The sequence below is a fragment of the Microtus ochrogaster genome, chromosome 17 (genome assembly GCF_000317375.1).
Source record: "Microtus ochrogaster isolate Prairie Vole_2 chromosome 17, MicOch1.0, whole genome shotgun sequence".
Lineage (NCBI taxonomy): Eukaryota > Metazoa > Chordata > Mammalia > Rodentia > Cricetidae > Microtus > Microtus ochrogaster.
In genome coordinates, this window is record NC_022019.1 from 9,846,609 (window position 1) to 9,866,597 (window position 19,989).

Genomic DNA, 19,989 nt, shown 5'->3' on the forward strand with positions numbered 1-19,989 from the left:
GAGAGAGAGAGAGAGAGAGAGAGAGAGAGAGAGAGAGAGAGAGAGAGATTCAGCTGAACTCAACACCGAGAGTATGTCACCATAAGTACATGTCATTCTCCCCTGTTATTACCCTTAGGATCACAGTAACTACCATCTTCGAGTTGCAGGGACAATGGCTCATGAAATGGGGCACAACCTCGGCATGATCCATGACTATTTGAGTTGCAAGTGTCCATCTGAAGTCTGTGTAATGGAGCAGTCACTAAGGTAGGGTGTTGGGGCATGCTGTCTGTCCCTGTTTTTGATGTACTATGGTTGGTGCTCTCCTCAAGGTAATAGTCAACAACTTGTTCACGACTTTATGTCTTAGAATTGGAAGAATTTGAACAAAATCAGGAAGTTTACATTTGTTGTCAAATTTTCCATAAACTCAGAAAGAGTGATTATAGTACAGAGTTTTTGAAGAAAAATCTGATGTCCTTCAACAACAGAAGAGTAAATAAAGAAGATGTGGCACATTTACATAATGGAGTATTTCTCAGTTGTTAAAAAATGCCATCATCAAGTTTTCAGGCAAATCGATGGAACTGGAAAATATCAGCCTGTGCAAGGTAACCCAGACCTAGAGAGACAAATATAATCTGCCATCATCAGAGAAGGTTCTTACCACAGATGGGAACATAGGCCAACATTATACAGACACTGAGAAAGCTTGGAACATTCAGTCTTAAATGGGATGTCTCCTCCATTCTATTCCCCCTTTCAGACCCCAGGGAACATTGCAGAAGATGGGGCAGAAAAGTGTTAGAGCAAGAGGGGATGGAGGACACCAAGAAAAATATCCTTGTAAATCAACCAGAGCAAAGCTCATATGAACTCACAGAGACTGAAGCAACATTCCTAGGGTCTACAAAGGTTTGCACCAGGTCCTCTGTGTATATATTGTACCTTCCAGTTTAGTGTTTTTATGGATTCCTGAGTGTACAAATAATTGGGTCTTTGATTCATGTGCCTTCTCTTGGGCTCTTTTCCTTCTATTGGTTTATCCTGTCCAACTTCAATGTGATAGTTTTTGCTTTGTCATATTACATTTTATTTTGTTATAGTCTAATATTAAATCTTGGAAACCTGTTACTTTCTAATGAGAAACAGAAAGTGAGTGGGTCTGTGTGGGATGGGCATTGAAGAGGAAATAGGAAGAGTAGAAAGAGGGGAAACCATGAGCAGGATATATTATGTGAGGAAAAAATAATCTACGTTTAATAAAAGAAAAAAATAAGAAACTTCTTAGAGGGAAAAATGGGAAAGATATTTATGTCCCTATGTTTCTGGAAAAATTTCCAGGTAATCTTATCTAATTCTCTATCTATCTATCTATCTATCTATCTATCTATCTATCTATCTATCTATCTACTTATTTATTTATATGTATGTGTATTTATATATGAATATACATACATGCATATAAGTATATATATATTTCCTCTTTTCTGTTCTTATCTTTCTGCCAACTCTATTATTAAATTATTTTTTTATACTCCTTCTCCCAAAAGAACCTGAATTCCCTCCAGTTACACATTTAGTATCATTTCTCCCAGATATTATTGCATATTTAAGGCTCACCTTCACTTATAAAATGAAGAGAATATCAGTGGTACTTACCTAAGGGAATATGATTTATGCATAAAATTGGACTGTTTTCCATAATGATCCAGGAACAAGAGAGACTACATGAGCTGGCTAAGAAGCATTTTTGTTTCCATTAAAATTGGTCCGTATGCTATACTTTGAGAACGGTCATATTTACCCACTAGGCTGAGATATTAATGTCCACACAAGCGGGTGAATTTAGAAATTTAGATGTTTGCTTAACTTAGTACTTGGTCAGTGTATTAGATTTGATCTCTGCAGTTATTAGTCAGTATCATTATTGCTAACACCAGTCGTTACTTCCCATAATTAAAGCATGGTGGTACTGCTTTTTCTCTTTATCTACATAGGTTCCATATGCCCACAGACTTTAGTTCCTGCAGCCATGTCAACTATGGGCAGTTTCTTGAAGACAAATTGTCCCATTGCCTCTATAATACCCCATTGCCTTCTGATATCATATCCATCCCAGTGTGTGGCAACCAATTACTAGAGATGAACGAGGAATGTGACTGTGGCTCCCCCCAGGTACTTCTAGCCCTTTGTACAACCACCTAGTTCATTTATCAGTTGCTGAGAACATAAAGCATACAACATTATATCATACAACTGAATGGTTCTTCAGACTTTGGATTGGTAGGTATTTTTCAGGCTAGTCTGCCAAGGAATATGTGGATCTTAATGTATCTTGATTTTTCCCACTAGATCCCTTTCCATCCTCACTTTGTAGCACCCCTCCCAATGTCTTCATCCTTAAAATTCTGGTTATATTCTTCAGGTAGCTCAAGCAACTGTGGATCAGTGAGCATCACCTTGGGAGCAGCACTACAGCAGTATTTAGAGAGTGAATCGTTTGCTTCCCCATGCCCACAGACCTGGCCAGAGCAAGAGTCAATATTTAGACCCAGGTCTTGTTTTGTGACTCTCACAACCACATCACAAGTCTCACATCTGTCAAGACTCAGAACTTGTTGGCATCACAATCCAAACCCCACCCTGCTCTCATCCTATTCACAGGCGGGCCAGAACTCTAAATAGGGTTCTAGCCTACCCCCATTTTTTTTAGCACTTAACAGGTGTAATGCGTGATTCCCTCTGGGGACTGGCATTGCAATGACTTCAGAATAAGATTAAAGATTTATTCCTTCTATTCTCAAGGTTAATCTTCCTCTGATAATGGCTTTACTTAAATTTAAAATTTACTTAAATTTTAACTCGAAAAGCATTGTAACTCTTGAAGTCTCGCTCTTCAGTAGGAGTCTTGACAGGTACAGTGGAAATTGCCTGAGATTCTAGTTTCTCCAGCACCTGTAGAAAAAGGGTTTGGATCTCAAAAAAAAAAAGAAAGAAAAAAAAAAGGAAAAAGAAAAAAAACCCCAAAAGCCAAAGAAAGTATGATGTTTTCGTGGGTGTCCAACCGTTTGACATTGCAATATGATGTCATTTACAGATATATTGAGTCACATTAGAATTTATTCTGGAACATGTACTAGAATTAAATTGATGGCCAAAGTATGTATGTTGATGACTAGTTTAATAATATTTAATATCTATATTGAAAATGGAATTAAATTGAAGATGAGATAGAGCCATAACTAATGAGTAAGATTATTGAAGTTGGATTTTTCTAAAAAACTATGCTTTTCCTTTTGTTTTTCTTTATATTTTATCAAGAAAAATAGAACTTATGACTAGTTCTATTAAAGACTTGTGGGGAATGTATTTGTTCAAAAGAATAGAAAGCATATGTCCATTAAAACATATGGGAGAACTTTCTGGAGAGTGGATGGGGGTGGGGGAAGGTAGAGGGTGAGAAGAGGGTAGGGAGGGGCAACTGGAGTTGGTATGTAAAACTGTAAAACGATTAAAAAATATGAAAATAAAAGTCAGGTACACACAAGCCATCAGCCGCTCAGACTCTTTCTAAGGTCTGGGCATATCTCTATTTTACAATAGGAAAAATTTAAAAGATGCCAAGTGATGTGTACATGTAGCAAACAAGCTATACATGGAATTGTCCTGAAATAATATGTCACTTTGGTCTGCCTGACATTTCCTAGGAGTGTACCAACAGATGCTGTGATGTGAAGAGCTGTAAAATCAAAGCCGGTTTCCAGTGTGCCCTGGGGGAGTGCTGTGAGAAGTGCCAAGTAAGGGTCATTTGTGCCGCTTTTATAACTATGATTCTCCTGTACTAATGCTGCAGTGACTCTGTTAAGTCGCACAGACACAGCAATGTTTTCCCCCCTAGAAAATAATGACTCAGTCTCTCATCGGGTATTTTTCCAACTCAACCAGTCTCCCAACAATGCAAAGGAGATATTATCTCATTTTTCTTTTGATTGAAAGGAGTCTTAGAGCAGAAAATGTGAAAAAAAATAGTATGTCTCCTATTTGTAACAATCAGAATAGTCCATGAGGGCATTATAGCAAGTGAAAGAAAATAGACTCAGAGAGCCAAAGGCTGTGCGACTTCTTGTAAACGCAGACTCTAAAAAAGTTGACTTTAGGATTCAACATGTGGTTCAGCTGGCAGAGTGCTTGCCTAGCATGCATGAAGCCCCAGGTTCAAACCCCAATGCAGCATGAGCCAGGTATGGTCATTCATGTCCTTAATCTCAGCAACAAAAGGTAGATCAGAAGTTCAGAATTATCATTGGCTACATAAAGGAGTCAAGGCCAAACTGGATACACAGATCTTTCTCTCTCTCTCTCTCTCTCTCTCTCTCTCTCTCACACACACACACACACACACACACACACACACACTGAAATGCCACATTGTTCATCTTGAATGCATACAATGTGATTTTTGAGAAATACAAAACATGGTCATTATTTAGTAGACAAATCAACATGGGCAAATATGACCAGCTCCAAAGCCATTGGAGTTTACCCTTCTGCTTCTTCTCATGGGTACCCACAACTTCAGGGCTCTCCCCTAGACAGCATAATATCAATGGATGGAACTTACCTGTACTGATAGATCTGTTAATAAAGTGTTTTGAACTTAGTGGTGCTTCTCATATATTAAATCAGCACCCAAATTCAAAAACACATTATTTAAATCTAAATTCAAGGGCTCACCCTCACTATATGGAGGAGAAAAAGAGCAGAAATTTATACTGGAGAGATGAGAGAACAGTTCACCTGAAAGCAGTATTTCCGATGACAGGGAAGCAGAAAGGAATTGATTTTAGGTTTAGATTTAGGCATCGAAAGACAGAATGTCTAACTGATAAGAAAGGAAGGAGAAGTGACTTGGTGTGGTTTGGTATAAGAGAACCAGGCTGATTGGAGCAGTGGGAATTACATTCAGAAGGTCGGTAAACTCTGACTGCAATTTTGGTCTGGCCTGGTAACTGGTATTAAGAGTGGAAGTTGTTTGGTTCATGAGATGAACAGTGCCTACACACACAGCCGGCAAAGGATAAGCCTCCTCTGATTTGCTGAAGTGACAGAAAAGTTTGTTTTTTAATCAAAGTTTCTCTGCGGAAATAAGGGCAAAATTAACAGTACCATTGCAACAGAGTTCACATAACTAGAGCACCCTTGGTTATTTCTTTCTTTGCAATGCAACATTCCATAACAAGAGTTGACAAGAAATACCCGAATCTAGAATGAAAAGAATTGAGGAAACTTGATGCCTGGGAAAGTCTTGAGGTATGTGAATCTGGCACTTGGAAGGCTGTCTCCTTTTCCAGCAGAAGGTTCACTTAACCAGCAAATCCTGAAGTTGCCAAGTTAAAACTCATAAATCATGACAAAAAGAAGCATTCAACAAAATGAGACTGGCAACTCTCTGCTCTCCATCTGAGACATTGCCTGGCATGCTTTTTATTTTACTTTATGCTGCTTTAGTATTTGCATTGTAAATTCAAAATATTAATTGCTTAAGGACCTGGAGTATTGGTCAACATCAACACTAATGACATGGCAAGGATGTAATGCAAAAACAAATTACAATAATAAAAGAATGTCATAGCCCAGAAGACCAAATGGATTTGCTTATGTTACTTTTGAATGTCAGGGCTTGCTTGAAAGGGGCAAGGTGACACATATTTTCTATTTTTCTTCTCTTGCAGCTTAAAAAGGCTGGGGTTGTATGCAGAGCAGCAAAAGATGAATGCGATCTGCCTGAAATGTGTGATGGTAAATCCAGCCACTGCCCAGTTGACAGATTTAGAGTCAATGGCTTTCCTTGCCAAAATGGGCATGGCTATTGCTTGAAGGGCAACTGTCCCACCCTGCAGCAGCAGTGCATCGAGATGTGGGGCCCAGGTAAGATACTGTATTTGTTACTTTTCTTGCTACTGTGACAATAAAGCAAAGAAGAATACTTAAGGAAAGGACAGTTGGATTTTGTCTCTTAGTTCCAGCGGAAATTCTTCATGGTGGGGAATCTCAAGTTGCAGGAGTTTGAGGCAGGTGGTTATACTGTATCCCCAGTTGGTTATACTGTATCCCCAGTTGGTTATACTGTATCCCCAGTTGGTTATACTGTATCCCCAGTTGGTTATACTGTATCCCCAGTTAGGAAACAGAGGAAGAAGAATGCCTATGCTCCCTTTGGTTTTTCCTTTTTATGCAGTCTAGGACTACAGCTCATAGGATGATGTCACCCAAGATGGACTTCCCCTCCTTAGTTAAGCATTTCTGGAAACAGCTTCAGAGATATACCCAGAAGAGTGTTTCCATGGTGAATCTAGCACTTATTAGGTTGGCAATGAAGATTAGTTTAAAATAAAAGTAGCAACTGTATTGATTAGGAAAAGTGGTAAAAGTAATTTCTCATTTAATGTCTATGACCTCTCCAGCCACGGGTTATTGATAGTACCAGGCATGAATTTCCTCGTATTTAACTAACTATTAAATCTATCTAGATAGCTGTTAGTTAACTCCAAGATATAAGTACCGCTATTGCACCATTGGGGAAATCTTGTTGGGCTAGTCATTGTTGTAGTCAAAGGCACAACAGCTGTGCAGAACTAGTCTCCCTTGGCAGCTTACAAGGTACCTTCAGATACTTCTGAGAACCGATTTTAGATGATAGAAACACATGTTGTATAATCTAACTTAAGATGTGGTGTGTGTGGGTGTAGGTGTGTCACAATGAGTGATAACACTTGTTCACAGGCATCATAGACTATCTAATAAGCACCCTACTCACAGGCAATGCAGTCCCTTGGAGGTGTAGCTCATGGGCTGTCCCATAGACAACCTCCCCTTTAAATATCACATGCTTTTACGCTACCCTTGGTTGTCTCTCAAAATTTGAAGGTAAGGCATTTTGCTGAGGACACCACACACTTCAGATCCAGGAAAGTAGAGGAATCGAGCTGGATGCAGGCATATTTTTAAGACTAAAAGTTTAAAGATAGCAAATAAAAAGACTGCTCTAGTGAAATTTTACTTTGAGATTGACATTTTTTTGTTTACCTTTCTGACCATATAGTGTTTGATACAAGATTTTCAAAAGTCATTTTTTATCTCAGATTTGAATTCATCTGTGCACACAGGCATGACAGTGATGCTGGTGGATAGGCCATGAGCTCAAGTGGGAAACAAGTAAATGAAGACCCATGGAAGGCAGAAGAGCAGTGAGGGAGCACGAGAACATTTCAAAGACCATTTTTGTCCACTCAAAGTTTAGTGGCCACACCAAGGAAATCATAACACAGGCTTTAAAATAAAATGCACTGGGTAAAGGCTCTAAGATGGCTGGCCTTCCCCTGTAATCAGATTGGTGACTACCCTAACTGTCATCATGGAGCCTTCATCCTGTATATGATGGAAGTGGATGCAGAGATCTACAGCTAAGCACTGGGCCAAGCTCATGGTGTAGAGTTGGAGGGGAGAATGGATGAATGATATGAGCAAGAGGAGTAGGTCAAGATCATGATGGGGAAACCAGAGGGACAGCTGACCTGAGCTTGTGGGAACTCAAGGACTCTGGACAGACAGCTAGGGAGCCAGCACGGGACTGACCTAAGACTTTGCATGTGGGTGACAGTTGTGTAGCTTGGGTTTTTGTGGGGCCCCTAGCAGTGGGATTCAAAAAGAGATGAAGCTACATATTCCTGTCCCTGTTGCATGAGCTGGCTCTTTGGAACCTATTCTCTATGGTGGGATACTTTGTAGCCTCGATGCAAGAGGATGGAGCTTGGTCCTGCCTCAACTTGATATGCCATGCTTTGCTGATTCCTATGGGAGGCTTACTCCATCTGAATAGAGATGAGAGGGAGTAGATGGGGGTGGGTAGAAGGGAGGCAGGGAAGAGGGAACCGGGGGAGAAGAGAGAGGAGAAACTATGATTGATGTGTAAAATAAATTTTTAAAAATGATGAATAATAAAAAATAAGATGTATTGTAAAGATATCTGTAAACCCTAAGCCCAAATTTAAACTATATGCAAAAGCTTGATTATAAATTCATCTTTCTAATTAGAGTGTACAAGTGTGCTCACTTCTATGAGAAGTCTATAAAGATGTTGAACTCCTGGAAGGAAATCAAATGCTGACATGAGGGTATAGGGAAGAAATAGGGAGCCACTGGTCAAAGATTACAAAACTCTACAAAATGAAAGAAAAACAACATTTAAAAAGAAAACACTTATTTGTACTTCCTGGATGACATGTGTATACTGCCAAGTATTAGATTTGTCATAGCCTGCATGCTTCCAGATTCCCACTTAAGTGACACAGGGAATATTTATTCAAAAAGAGATGAGGCTACATATTCCTAATACAATTTTAATAGTGTTATTGCATGCTAGAAACTTCTCATAATTTCTAAAACTAAACTTCAATCAAAACTGAGACTAGAAAAAAAATATCTACAAAATACCCAGAAAATCAAGAGCTTCCAAAGAATCCTACATAAGCCCTTCTCTACCTAGCAAGGATATACTAACAAGCAATCTGAGAAGCAATGCCTCTAAGCCTTTGAGAGGTGCTCAATGTGCTGGAGAATGGCCTTAGCAATTCTGATTATACTTCCTGGGTGCTGGGATTCTAAACTAAAGGAATCAAGAAAACTGGTCGTGTTGGTTACTCTCAGGTATCCTTGTCTAGCTTCCTAGGATGACAAAAAATTGAGGAAAGAAAACCCCACATGCATAAGTGAAGCTCAACATGTCCTTTTTATTATCTAGTTATTACATGAGTGTAGTTATGTTGAGTATTGACTTCTGTCTGACTCCATCCCAAGTTTTGTCTGGCTCGATCCCAAGTCTTGTTATGTCCTCATTTAGGGACCCAGTACATTTTCTCCACAGTTTATTTTTTTCAGTGCCTGACTTTAGTTGAGGTCAAAATTATCCATAGAATTGATATTAAAAATATTTATTAGGTATTGGATAGAGAAGACCATTATTAAATTGATCATTCAAAGGCAGTCACCATAAAATACTAGAAAAGTAGATTTGTTTTCAAATTCCAAGTTTTTGATTTGTACAAGATCATATTTATTTTAAATTAATCTACAAAAGGTTGTAAGATGCATTCATAAGAAAAAATCACACTTTTGGGTTCAAGATATTCCTGCAAATCAAATCTCGAAGTACTGGAAATGTGATTATGCTATAAACAGGCACTTCGTTATAGTGAGGAAATGAAAATGTCCAACCAATATGAACTAAAGCCGACTTCACTCCACAGCCCTATAAAGAGCATTAATGAGCATTAGTTAACCTTTGACCTTCTACAGTTATGAGCCTGCAAAGACTGGCTGCAGGTGTTAGGAAAGATGGCACAGAATGTTCACCTAATCCCACACACTGCTGGGAAAATGTGGATTGGTAAAACATTTACAGAGATGAAGATCTGGAAAATTGACACACAGCTGAAGACACTGTTTTGCCCTCCTTTCCTCTAGCAGGTGAACTCTGAAATATTTATCAATGAAAATTTTTCCTCCACGACTGTTTTTATGGCAATGAGTATTTGAAGAGGAACTTAAAACCCAAGAATAAAGATGGATCAAACAAACAATAATACATTAATCTAACACTAGTCCTGCTTCTTCTTTTGTTCTAAGATTTATTTATTTATTTATTGCACATGAGGGCTCTATCTGCATGACTCCAGGAGAGAGGATCAAATCCCACTATAGATGGTTGTGGGGCACTGAAGGCCCAGTGCTCTTAAGCACTGAGCCATCTCTCCAGCCCTGTGCTTCTCATGTACTGTAGAAAGTTTAAAGTGTAGGGAAAGCACAGTGTTACTGGTTGGGGAAAGGTAGATGTGAAGGTACTTGATGGTGGGTACATGAGTAATACTTTCAAATATATTAGAATCTGTAACTCAGAAGTTAGGGATTTTGATTATGACGTTTCCTTTATTTGTACATGAAATTACTTGTTCCAGGAATATATCTATATTGTTTTAATAAGTAATTAATATGTTGCTAAGACCCAAATAATCCCAGAAATAGTCACAAAGGTTTTTTTATCACCTTGAATGAGTAAAACATGAAATTTGTTAAAAGTGTTTCAAGTATAGAAATCAACATCATATTTTTTTCTTGAAAATAGAGGCAGCCGGGTGATGGTGGCGCACGCCTTTAATCCCAGCACTCGGGAGGCAGAGGCAGGCGGATCTTTTGAGTTCGAGACCAACCTGGTCTACAGAGCTAGTTCCAGGACAGGCTCCAAAGCCACAGAGAAACCCTGTTTCGAAAAAACCAAAAAAAAAAAAAGAAAAGAAAAAGAAAATAGAGGAAACTCTTCATAAGTTTTTGCTTGTTTTACTTTGTTAATTGTCCCTCAGAGGTTTGTATCCAGCTTGCTAGAGTTTAAGAGCTGTTGATCACTGAGTAGGGTAACAAGTCACGGGGTGAGGCTGAGGCTGAGGCTTGGGGAGAGTTGGGTGAAGTTGGCTTCTTATCTTCCTGTGTGACTTGGGGTGAGTCTCCATTTCCTTTCCTTTCTGATACCTTACTTAGGATGGCAGTAAGAACTCATACACTACTGAACGGACCCTGTTCTCAGTGGCTTACACATATCAACTCATTTAATTATCTCATCAAGCCTATGAGTTATGGACTACATCACATCACACACCCTCATTTTATAGATGAACAAGCTCGGTGGTTAAGTTCAAAGTAGGTCAAGTAGTAGCTAAGTTGTGCTTAAAACCCGATCTCTTAACTGCTGAGCTTTGTGCCCATCTGCTGGCTATCTGAGGCTGATTCCATGGGAAGTAAAGGGAGTGCTTCTTGGCACTGTGCTTGGCACACAGGAGGCATTTGGTTAAACATAACTGCTAGTTGTTTTGGCTGCATTTTGTATCTGATTATTAATGCTTGTGGGCCTCTAAAATAATAATGCAATGGCAACATCCTTCTGGCTACATCTTTTATTTGGATGAAATCTTTTTCAACCCTCAGCAAGTCATACAGATATTTTCAAATACCCAAAGAGCAATTATAACAGAATATTTAAAAGACCATTTTAAATTCCACTTAACTCCTCTGATACTAAATTATTGAGGCTTGTGTCTGCAAATTCTCAAAAGAAGTATGTCCAAATAGCACAAACCTATATCCCTGATTTCAAAAAGCTAAATACTACATGCTCTAAAATATAAAATTTGAATGTCAGCATTTACCTATGGCACTCATGTAACAGGTTAAAGTTCAGGCACTCTTAAAATGAGTAAAAGGACCAACAGCTATGTGTTTAAAGTATTCATGAAACAGTAAATGAATTTTACTTTTGGGGCGGGTCCTATTCTGTAGCTTTCTCAAGGTATATATGAAAATACCTCAAAGTATAAAAAATTGCAATCCAGAACATTTCCAATCTCAAGGATTTTGGATAAGGTCCATTAAGTCTGTACTCTTAATGCTAACTTTATATTTTGGTTGTATTATATACTACCCCATTTCCTACCTATTTTCTCTTTACGTATGTCACATTCATCTGCACCTGATTCCAGGAACGAAGGTGGCAGATCAGTCATGTTTCCAGCACAATGAAGGTGGCTCAAAGTATGGATACTGTCACATAGAGAACGGCACGCACGTGCCCTGCAAAGCAAAGTAAGTGACGGTATTGTTTGAATCTTTCCCCACAGTCCCCTCTGGTACAACAGCACATTTCCTCCCACATATCCTGGCTAATTCTATTTCAAGAGAAAATGATGTCTGGTCTAGAGAGATAGTTCAGAAGTTAAGAGCACTCGCTGCTACCATAGAAGACCTGGGTTCAATTTCAGTACCCACATGGAGGCTTCCAACCACCTGTGGCTATAGTTCCAGGGAAACCAGAGCCCTTTTCTGACTCTTTTCTGACTTCCTTATTCAAATGATACACATACATACATGCAGGCCAAATGGCCTCTCTCTCTCTCTCTCTCTCTCTCTCTCTCTCTCTCTCTCTCTCTCTCTCACACACACACACACACACACACTTAATATAAATATATCTAGAAAAGTATTTTAAAAGATACTTTTTCAATCAGGTGCTTTTCATTATGAGTTTCTGGGTAGAAATTTTATCTATCCAAAGATATATATATATATATATATATATATATATATATATATAAAATTTGTCATGACATTTGCATGAGAAAGACTATACTAAGAAATGTGGCTAACAAGTCACCTGAAGTGCTCATTTTAATTTCAGTATCTGTATCCTGAGGTAAAAAATTATGCCAAATAAACAATATATTTTTTTACATATATGTTCTGCCACTCTAAGATTCAAATTTAACTCAAATATTTTGTTTTTCAATACAATTTTAAATACAGGCATTAAGATGTGTTTGTGTATGTGTATGCCACATGTATGCAGGTGCCCACAGAGGCCAGAAGAGGGCATCACAGCCCCTAAGGGTGCGTCTGGAAACAGAACTCTCATCCTGTGAAAGAGCAGCCCTAGTTGGCTTTCTATGAACAAATAAGTGTCTCTCCTGCCCCCTAAGGTGTTTAATAGAGGATCAAATGTTTCATGCCTGTTCCAAATTTTGTAGACAGAATTTGTAACAAAAGGTTGAACAGCAGGAGCAATTTTCGAAGCTTTCCTACTGAACACTGACATTGTTAGATAATTAATATTAATAGATTAGTTGGGTGGTAGAGACCCGTTGAGGGGATCTGAGCCTAAAGGACAAATTTTGTCGTATGACTTTTCCTTTATAGGAACGCAGAGCAGATTCAAAATGAAACAGCTATGGAAAAGGCCATACACAGGCTCAGCAAAGTGGTCCATAGAGTGGGAAGGAAGCAGGGCTGGTTCATCATTCCTCTATAGCCTGCGAGTATCTTTTTTGCCTTGATAGTTGTGTTAACAGAAGATAACGAGTATAATAAGAAGCTCAGACATTTCACCCTCTTCCAGAACCATTTAGTCACTTAATAGCCATGGCCTGTGCTGGGCAGTTATCTCCAAACTTCCTGTGCCCAGCACCATCCTTACAGGCTTGTCACGAATCAGCCTCTGACTATTGAAGAGCACCCAGTGGAGTCTGGAGAAGCTATGACTTCCTAAGTTTACCAACCCTATTTTCTCCAACCGCAGGCAGTAATAGAAAAGCCTGTTCTCCCCGTTCTCCCACTTCTAGACAACTTGCTCACAGGCGTCCTCCAAATTTCGCATACAACACTTAACTGTGACCATATTGGCTTTGGCTTTTCTTGGATTTTCTGGTGGTCAGTGAATGGCTTCCCTGAGCAGCTTAGCCTGCAGATCCAGAGGGAGAGCTCTGAGGGCCACATGGACTGCTTGGATTTGTCAAGAGATCTCTGGCTCTGTGTAGACCACTCTGTTGTGGAAAACTGAGGCTTTTATCTTTTAGAGTTTATCTGAGGAAAGTAAAATGGTACAAATAAATGACTGTCTGGGCCCCTGTGTAAGGCCAGGGTCCTACCCTTTGTGTATCCTCTAGCTCCGCCCACACGCTCTTCTCTGTCAGTGGTTGCGTCACCATCTCCACCTATCACATCCAGCCCCAGTTTGCCTTCTATTTCTGTGATGAAACACTCTGACCCAAAGCTACTTTTGGAAGGAAGGATTTGTGTGACTTAACACTTCCAGGCTCCAGTCCATCACTGAGGGAAATCAGAGAACCTGGAGGCAGAAGCTGATGAAGAGGCCATGGGGGAGTTTTAATTACTATCTCCACTCCCCATGGCTTGCTCAGTTTGCTTTCTTACACACCCCAATACTGCCTTCCGAGGGACAGCACTGTGATGCTGGATCCTCCTGCATCAATCATTAATCAAGAGACTTTCCTCCAGACATGCCCATAAACCGGTCTGATGGGGACAATTCCTTAATTAAGATGTTCTCTTCCTAGGTGACTACAGTTGGTGTCAAGTTGATGAAAACTAACCAACACATTTCCCATCATTTAAACCGAAGGAAAAATGCCCATAAATGGGGCATGTTCCCTCATTCAAGGCCACCTTCTAGAATTTAAGCCCAAGATTCTTCCCCTACCCCTATTAGCCATAACTTAGATAATTGGCAAAAATTAGTTGTAAAGGGATCTGTATTTGACAAGCAACACATTTTGCTAATATCTGAGGGTCCTATGAGTGCAGAATAAGAACATTGTATAAAGGTACAACCAGAAGTTGCTGCTGTTAGGGAAATATTATTTTTTAAATATTGATAAACAAAGGTTGATTTGCGCTTGTATAAGACTGAAATTTGAATCCTGGGGTAAAGTTTTTGATTTTGTTGTTGTGCTATTGTTTGTAGAGATGCCATGTGTGGGAAGTTGTTCTGTGAAGGTGGGTCACATAATCTGCCATGGAAAGGACTTACAGTATCTTTTCTGACATGTAAATTATTTGCTCCTGAAGACACCAGTCAAGGAATAGGCATGGTGGCTAATGGAACCAAGTGCGGACAGAACAAGGCAAGTTGAAATTGTGCTTCCATGGTTCATTATCCCACACCCACACGCGTGCCTGGATTTTTTAGCTCAGTACTGTTTCTTACAATTTCTGTAATCATAGTAAACACACTGCTAGGACAGAGGAAAAACTAACAGAGGCTGAAATAAATAGGACAATTATTATCTCACACAGTGGTAAGTTCAGAGAAACAACAGATTGCATGGTAAACCCAGTGAAGCAATGCCACCACCAAGGCACAAAAGTGTCTCTCCTTGCCTCCTGCCATCTCCAGTTTGCCATTCTACACATTCACAACGGTGCTCACCATCCAGCACTGCAGGAGCAGGCTGTCCCTTGTGCATCTTTTCTTAAGAAAAGGAAATTTCACTGAGACATAGTTAAGAACACCGAGGTGTCGTGAGTTTTCATTGCCCAAAGTTTTACCACCCAATCACTTGCAGTGTACCTAACAAAGGACAGGGAAGTACCATGTGGCCTATGTTTGTTAAAACTCACCCACAGGACACCGGAAAGCATTTGTTATACAAGGAAGCACATGGATACCCAGTGTATTAATAAAGTCAGGTATACACAGCCATCTTCCTTGTGTGCCAAACAATTCAGATTAGTAATGATCCTTCAATACATTTGGATATTTACTGTTGAAGGTTTCCCATTTGCTTTTGACAGAGCATTTTATTCAAATGCAATCATACAGGAAATTGAAATGTGAGAAAAGATGAGAACAGAGCCACAGTCAACACCTGTGGCCCCTCCTATCTTCCACAGAGTTTCATGCTCACATGTTTGTGTTTTGATTTATGTGTGCCTCCACCCATCTCTCTGATAGTGTTTAATTAGTGCCCACAATATGCTTATATCATGTTATCAAACTTGGTAAATATTTTAGTATTTACATCTTTCTTTTTTTAGTTTTTGAGAATTTCAGACATATGTGGAGTGAAATATGACAAGATACACCTCCATTTCTCCCTCCAACTCTCCCAGCATCCTCTCCAACACTTCCTTTTATGACTTCATTGTTATTCCCCTTACTCCTCCTTCTCCTTTTAATAGCTCACTAAGTACTATTAGTGCTGCTCATAGGTGCAAGGATATGGGGCCATACAATACACTGGAACATAAAATCCACCAGTTGTCACACACTCATAGAAAAACAACTCTCTCTTCTTCACAAGCTGTCAATTGCCAATAGCTCCCTAATAAAGGTTAGGACTGAAGATCATCTACTACATCCATGCAGAAATGTTGGTTGGCTTGATCTTATGCAGGAAACTTGTGCAGGAAACTGAAACAACTCTAGCACTCCTGGGCATAAACACAAAGGCAATTTGTATCCTACTATAGAGACACTTAAATCCCCATGCTAATTATAACATTCTACACAATAGTTAGGAAATAGAATCAACCTAGGTGTCCATCAACAGAGATGCAGTATCTATACAAAATGGAATATTAGTGGCAAGGAAAATTTAAAGCACCAAACTTGCACATAGATGGGTAGAAATGAAACAAATTATTGTGAGTGAAGTGATTCAGGCTCATAAAGACAAACTTTGTCAATTCTGGTGCTTCAAAACTGGCAGGTGCCCAGTCAATGACAGCGCTTCTAATAATGGTACAGAGAAGAGGAAGTATGGCATTTACTTTCTACTCACAGTAGTTACTGTGGTAGCATCATATGCAATGGGATTCCAGCACTCCCTTCCAGATGTTCATTACATCAGTGATGACCATAGTTCATAGTTCATCAGTGATGACCATAGTTCTGTGGTTAGAAATAGGTCCAAATGTGAGGAGCTGTTAGGTGAAAAGAAATACCTATTAGGAAGGAAGCAAAGGTCATCTTAAGATGGCTTTCTAAATATTTTATTATATACTAAAAATTATAGAGGTTGGTCTGTCTGAAAACCTGCTAGTGTTTGCCTAATAAAATGTTGAGTTTAGTTGCTGTTAATTCATTGGTCAGCAGCTCTTGCTGCTATTTCCTAGTTCCCCAAACCCATAGAGCTCACAACTGCACAAAACTGCAATTCTAGGGGATCTCAAACTCCTTTCTGGCCTCTGCAGCCACTGGCATACATATGACATTCACTCACAGACACATGGACGAAAATAATAGTAAGAAATCTTAAGTAGACACAACAGGCCATCTGCACATACGAACTCAAAGCTGCTGTGACAGCATGAACAAGACTAGTGTGAGCTCAACCAGACAAAATCCTCACACATAGCTGGGAGGTAGGCACAAAGCTTTACCTCTAACTGAGCTATTGTTGGCATCTGATGGATAAATGGAAGACATGATTTTCTCTAAAATTATATTCCCTGGAAAGCCGATGACACTCTTGTGGAAGGCAACACACTCAAGAATATTTTGACAGTGTAAATTGATTCTGATTTTTTGTTTTAAAGACATCATATGGATGGGTTGGGCCTGGACTTGGAAAAAGTTGGGGGAGAAAATACGATCAGAACATATTGGAAATTCTCAAGGAACAGGGAAGTCATAAAAAATTCTTTTAAAAAGATGAGTTTAACGACATAGAACTGATGAAAATTTTCAGACTTAATTCCTGCCAGTCGTTGGCAGAGGTGGAACCGCTGGAAGCGCTCCATTGAGTTCATATTTCCATGTCGTTTCAGGTGTGCATAAATGCAGAGTGTGTGGACATGGAGAAGACATACAAGTCAACCAACTGCTCCTTGAAGTGCAAGGGGCATGCAGTAAGTTTGGAACGCAGGTATCCCCGGTCTGATAAGCTTTATGCCATTTCAGTTCTGTCGCTATAAAGCTGAACTCATATGCTCAGCGCTCAGTGACCACAGTTACCATGTTTATCTGACACTCCGGAGTATATAGCATGGGACACTGCTTCTGAGAGACCATTATTGAAATCTTTGCTTGTCATTAATACTTCAGTACAGGGGTCCTTCTCATGTCAAAATCCACTTCATTGTGAAAGAATGGGACCTTGGATGGTACACTAAGTCTCATGGTGACACAGCATCCTTCTTCCACTAGGTGTGTGACCATGAGCTGCAGTGTCAGTGCAAGGAAGGATGGGCCCCTCCTGACTGTGAGGATTCTGCCACAGTCTTCCGTAGGTAACTCTGCATCTCTGGCCTGAAAACCTGTCCCCTTTGGCCAAGCTCTTCCTCTGTTTTTGTATTAGTCAATTTCCTGCTGCTGTGATAAAAATGCCCAACAAAAGCGACTTGAGAAGAGTTAGGCTTGTTTAAGGATGTCCTCTATTATGGTGGAAAGTCCTGGTAGCTGGGGAAGCATGAGGCAGCTGGTTACATTGCTTCCAGAATCAGGAAACAAAAAGATGGCTGCTGATGGGCACCTCTCTGCCTCTTCTTTTTTAAAAAATATTATTTTATTAAAATCTCTTTCATAGAATGTATTTTGAATATATCTTTTCCCCTTCCCTAACTTCTCCCAGATTCTCTCTACATTCCTACTCAGACAGCTTCATGTTGTTCCTCTCTCTTTCAAATAAAAGATCAAAACTGAAAAAAAATATAGAAAAGCAAAAATAAGACAAAAAAATACCAAAACAAAACAAAAGCTGCTCAGAAATACATGGAGTCCATCTTGTGTTGGCCAGCTACTCCCAGACATGGGACTTGTCCTGGAGTGAGATTAATATACACAGTGAGATCTCACTGAGAAAACTGACTTCGGCTTTCCTAGTGATTATCAATTGTAGATAAGTTTTTGTTTAGGGGTGGGATGTTGTGTCTACTTCCTCTTCTTTCTGCTGGTAGTATGTTTGGTTTGAACCTGTGCAGGTCCTGTGCATGCTGTCACAGTCTCTGTGAGTCCATCTGTATTAATCCAGTTGTGTCTAAATGGTTCCAATTCCTCAGAGTCATCCATCACCTCTAGCTCTTACAGTCTTTTGCATCCTCTTCTGCAAAGATCCCTGAGCCTTGAGGTGAAGGGTTGATAAAGACAGCTCATTTAGTACTGATCTCTGCCTCTGGCCCAAGGAATGGTTCCACCAACTTTTAGGGTAGATCTTCTTACCTCATTTAATCTGGAAACTTACAGATAGTCCTGGAGTTTGTCTTCTGGATGATCCTAGTTCCTTCACCTTGACAGTATTTTCTTTTACCCTGCGATATAGGGTTCATTTTCTTTTTTCTTTCCTCATCAAATTTCTGTTCTGTAGCTATTGAACATATGCTATTCACCCCCAAATTTTCTTTAGCAATATTCAAATAAGGTTTCAACACTCTTACATTGTCAAACTTCATACAAAATGATAACTTCATACAAAAAGATAAATTCATTTGTAATATTACTTTACTATATCTTGTTTTCTTGCTTGCTTTATGTTTTATCTATTTTCACAATGCTACACAATTGTTAGCTAATATTAACTCATGAGACTCTCTGAGAACGTGACTTGGATTATGGTGGTAGGTCGAGATTCTGCTTTCTGAGTTAGTTTTCTTTATTTTGAGGTGTGCTGTCTTATTCATTCAAATGTTGCCTCCAGGTTGGCTGTCGTATTCACCCACATACTGCTAACAGATGCTCTCCAACTCAACCACATGCTGCCCACATTTCATTTGACTCTTTTCCTTTGGCATGTGTGATCTTTTTAGACCAGGGGATAAGCTGACTCAAACTGGTCCAATGGGTCTTCCTTGCATTTGGAGTGTTTGTTGCTCCTACTGACATTTCTTTGGGTAGAAGATAGGACTCAAAGTAGGAGGCAGGACAGCAGGACACCCTATAGGTCGTCAAGGAGGGAATGAGCCACGAGGGAACCTTGACTTTCAGTTGTCATCATCACGAATACTCACAGCTGAGAGAGAGCTCTATGAATTCATTTTCTTTTCTTTTTTTCTTTTTTCTTTTTCTTTTTTTTTTTTTTTGTTTTTTTCAAGACAGGGTTTCTCTGTGGCTTTGGAGCCTGTCCTGGCACTAGCTCTGTAGACCAGGCTGGTCTCGAACTCACAAAGATCCACCTGCCTCTGCCTGCCAAGTGCTGGGATTAAAGGCGTGCGCCACCACCGCCTGGCCCCCCTTTTCTTTCTTGAGCACCCTCCTTGAACACCTTTCTTTACATGGCTCATGGTGGGTGTCTGGAGCCAGATTCAGCCACCTTTGGGTACTCCTGTACCAAGCACCAATATCTCCAGAGAGAAATTCCTGGAGTTTTGTCCCAGGGTTTGTGAAACTATATCATTCTGTGTACACAGAGGATGGGAATGGAGATGTGCTTAGGATGGGCCTGAATGAACTGTTTGTCCCAAGTTCAAATACTCTTTAGGCATTTTAAACAAAAGAATAACATTTAATTTTAATGTTTATGCTTCAACTTACTTCTTTTGTTTACCCAATTCCTTTACTTCCTATCTTCCTGAAGATTCTAAACTCCATTACCTTTTCACATTATAAGATGTTATTATACAATATATTATTAACTGAATTTATCATGTTTGGGGTGGGGTTGCAGGGTAACT

The 19,989-nt window shown here is 39.6% G+C and overlaps 1 protein-coding gene across 1 annotated transcript in view; it reads left to right on the forward strand.

Annotated features, from left to right (window-relative positions):
- The window catches only part of Adam28 (ADAM metallopeptidase domain 28), a 51,311-nt gene that overhangs the window by 23,138 nt on the left and 8,184 nt on the right, over positions 1-19,989 (forward strand). Inside the window, exons 11-18 of the mRNA XM_026783163.1 lie at positions 119-249; positions 1,983-2,160; positions 3,693-3,782; positions 5,718-5,913; positions 11,571-11,673; positions 14,345-14,504; positions 17,152-17,232; positions 17,531-17,609. Coding sequence (XP_026638964.1) covers positions 119-249; positions 1,983-2,160; positions 3,693-3,782; positions 5,718-5,913; positions 11,571-11,673; positions 14,345-14,504; positions 17,152-17,232; positions 17,531-17,609 — 1,018 coding nt within the window. The remainder of the gene's footprint in view (positions 1-118; positions 250-1,982; positions 2,161-3,692; positions 3,783-5,717; positions 5,914-11,570; positions 11,674-14,344; positions 14,505-17,151; positions 17,233-17,530; positions 17,610-19,989) is intronic.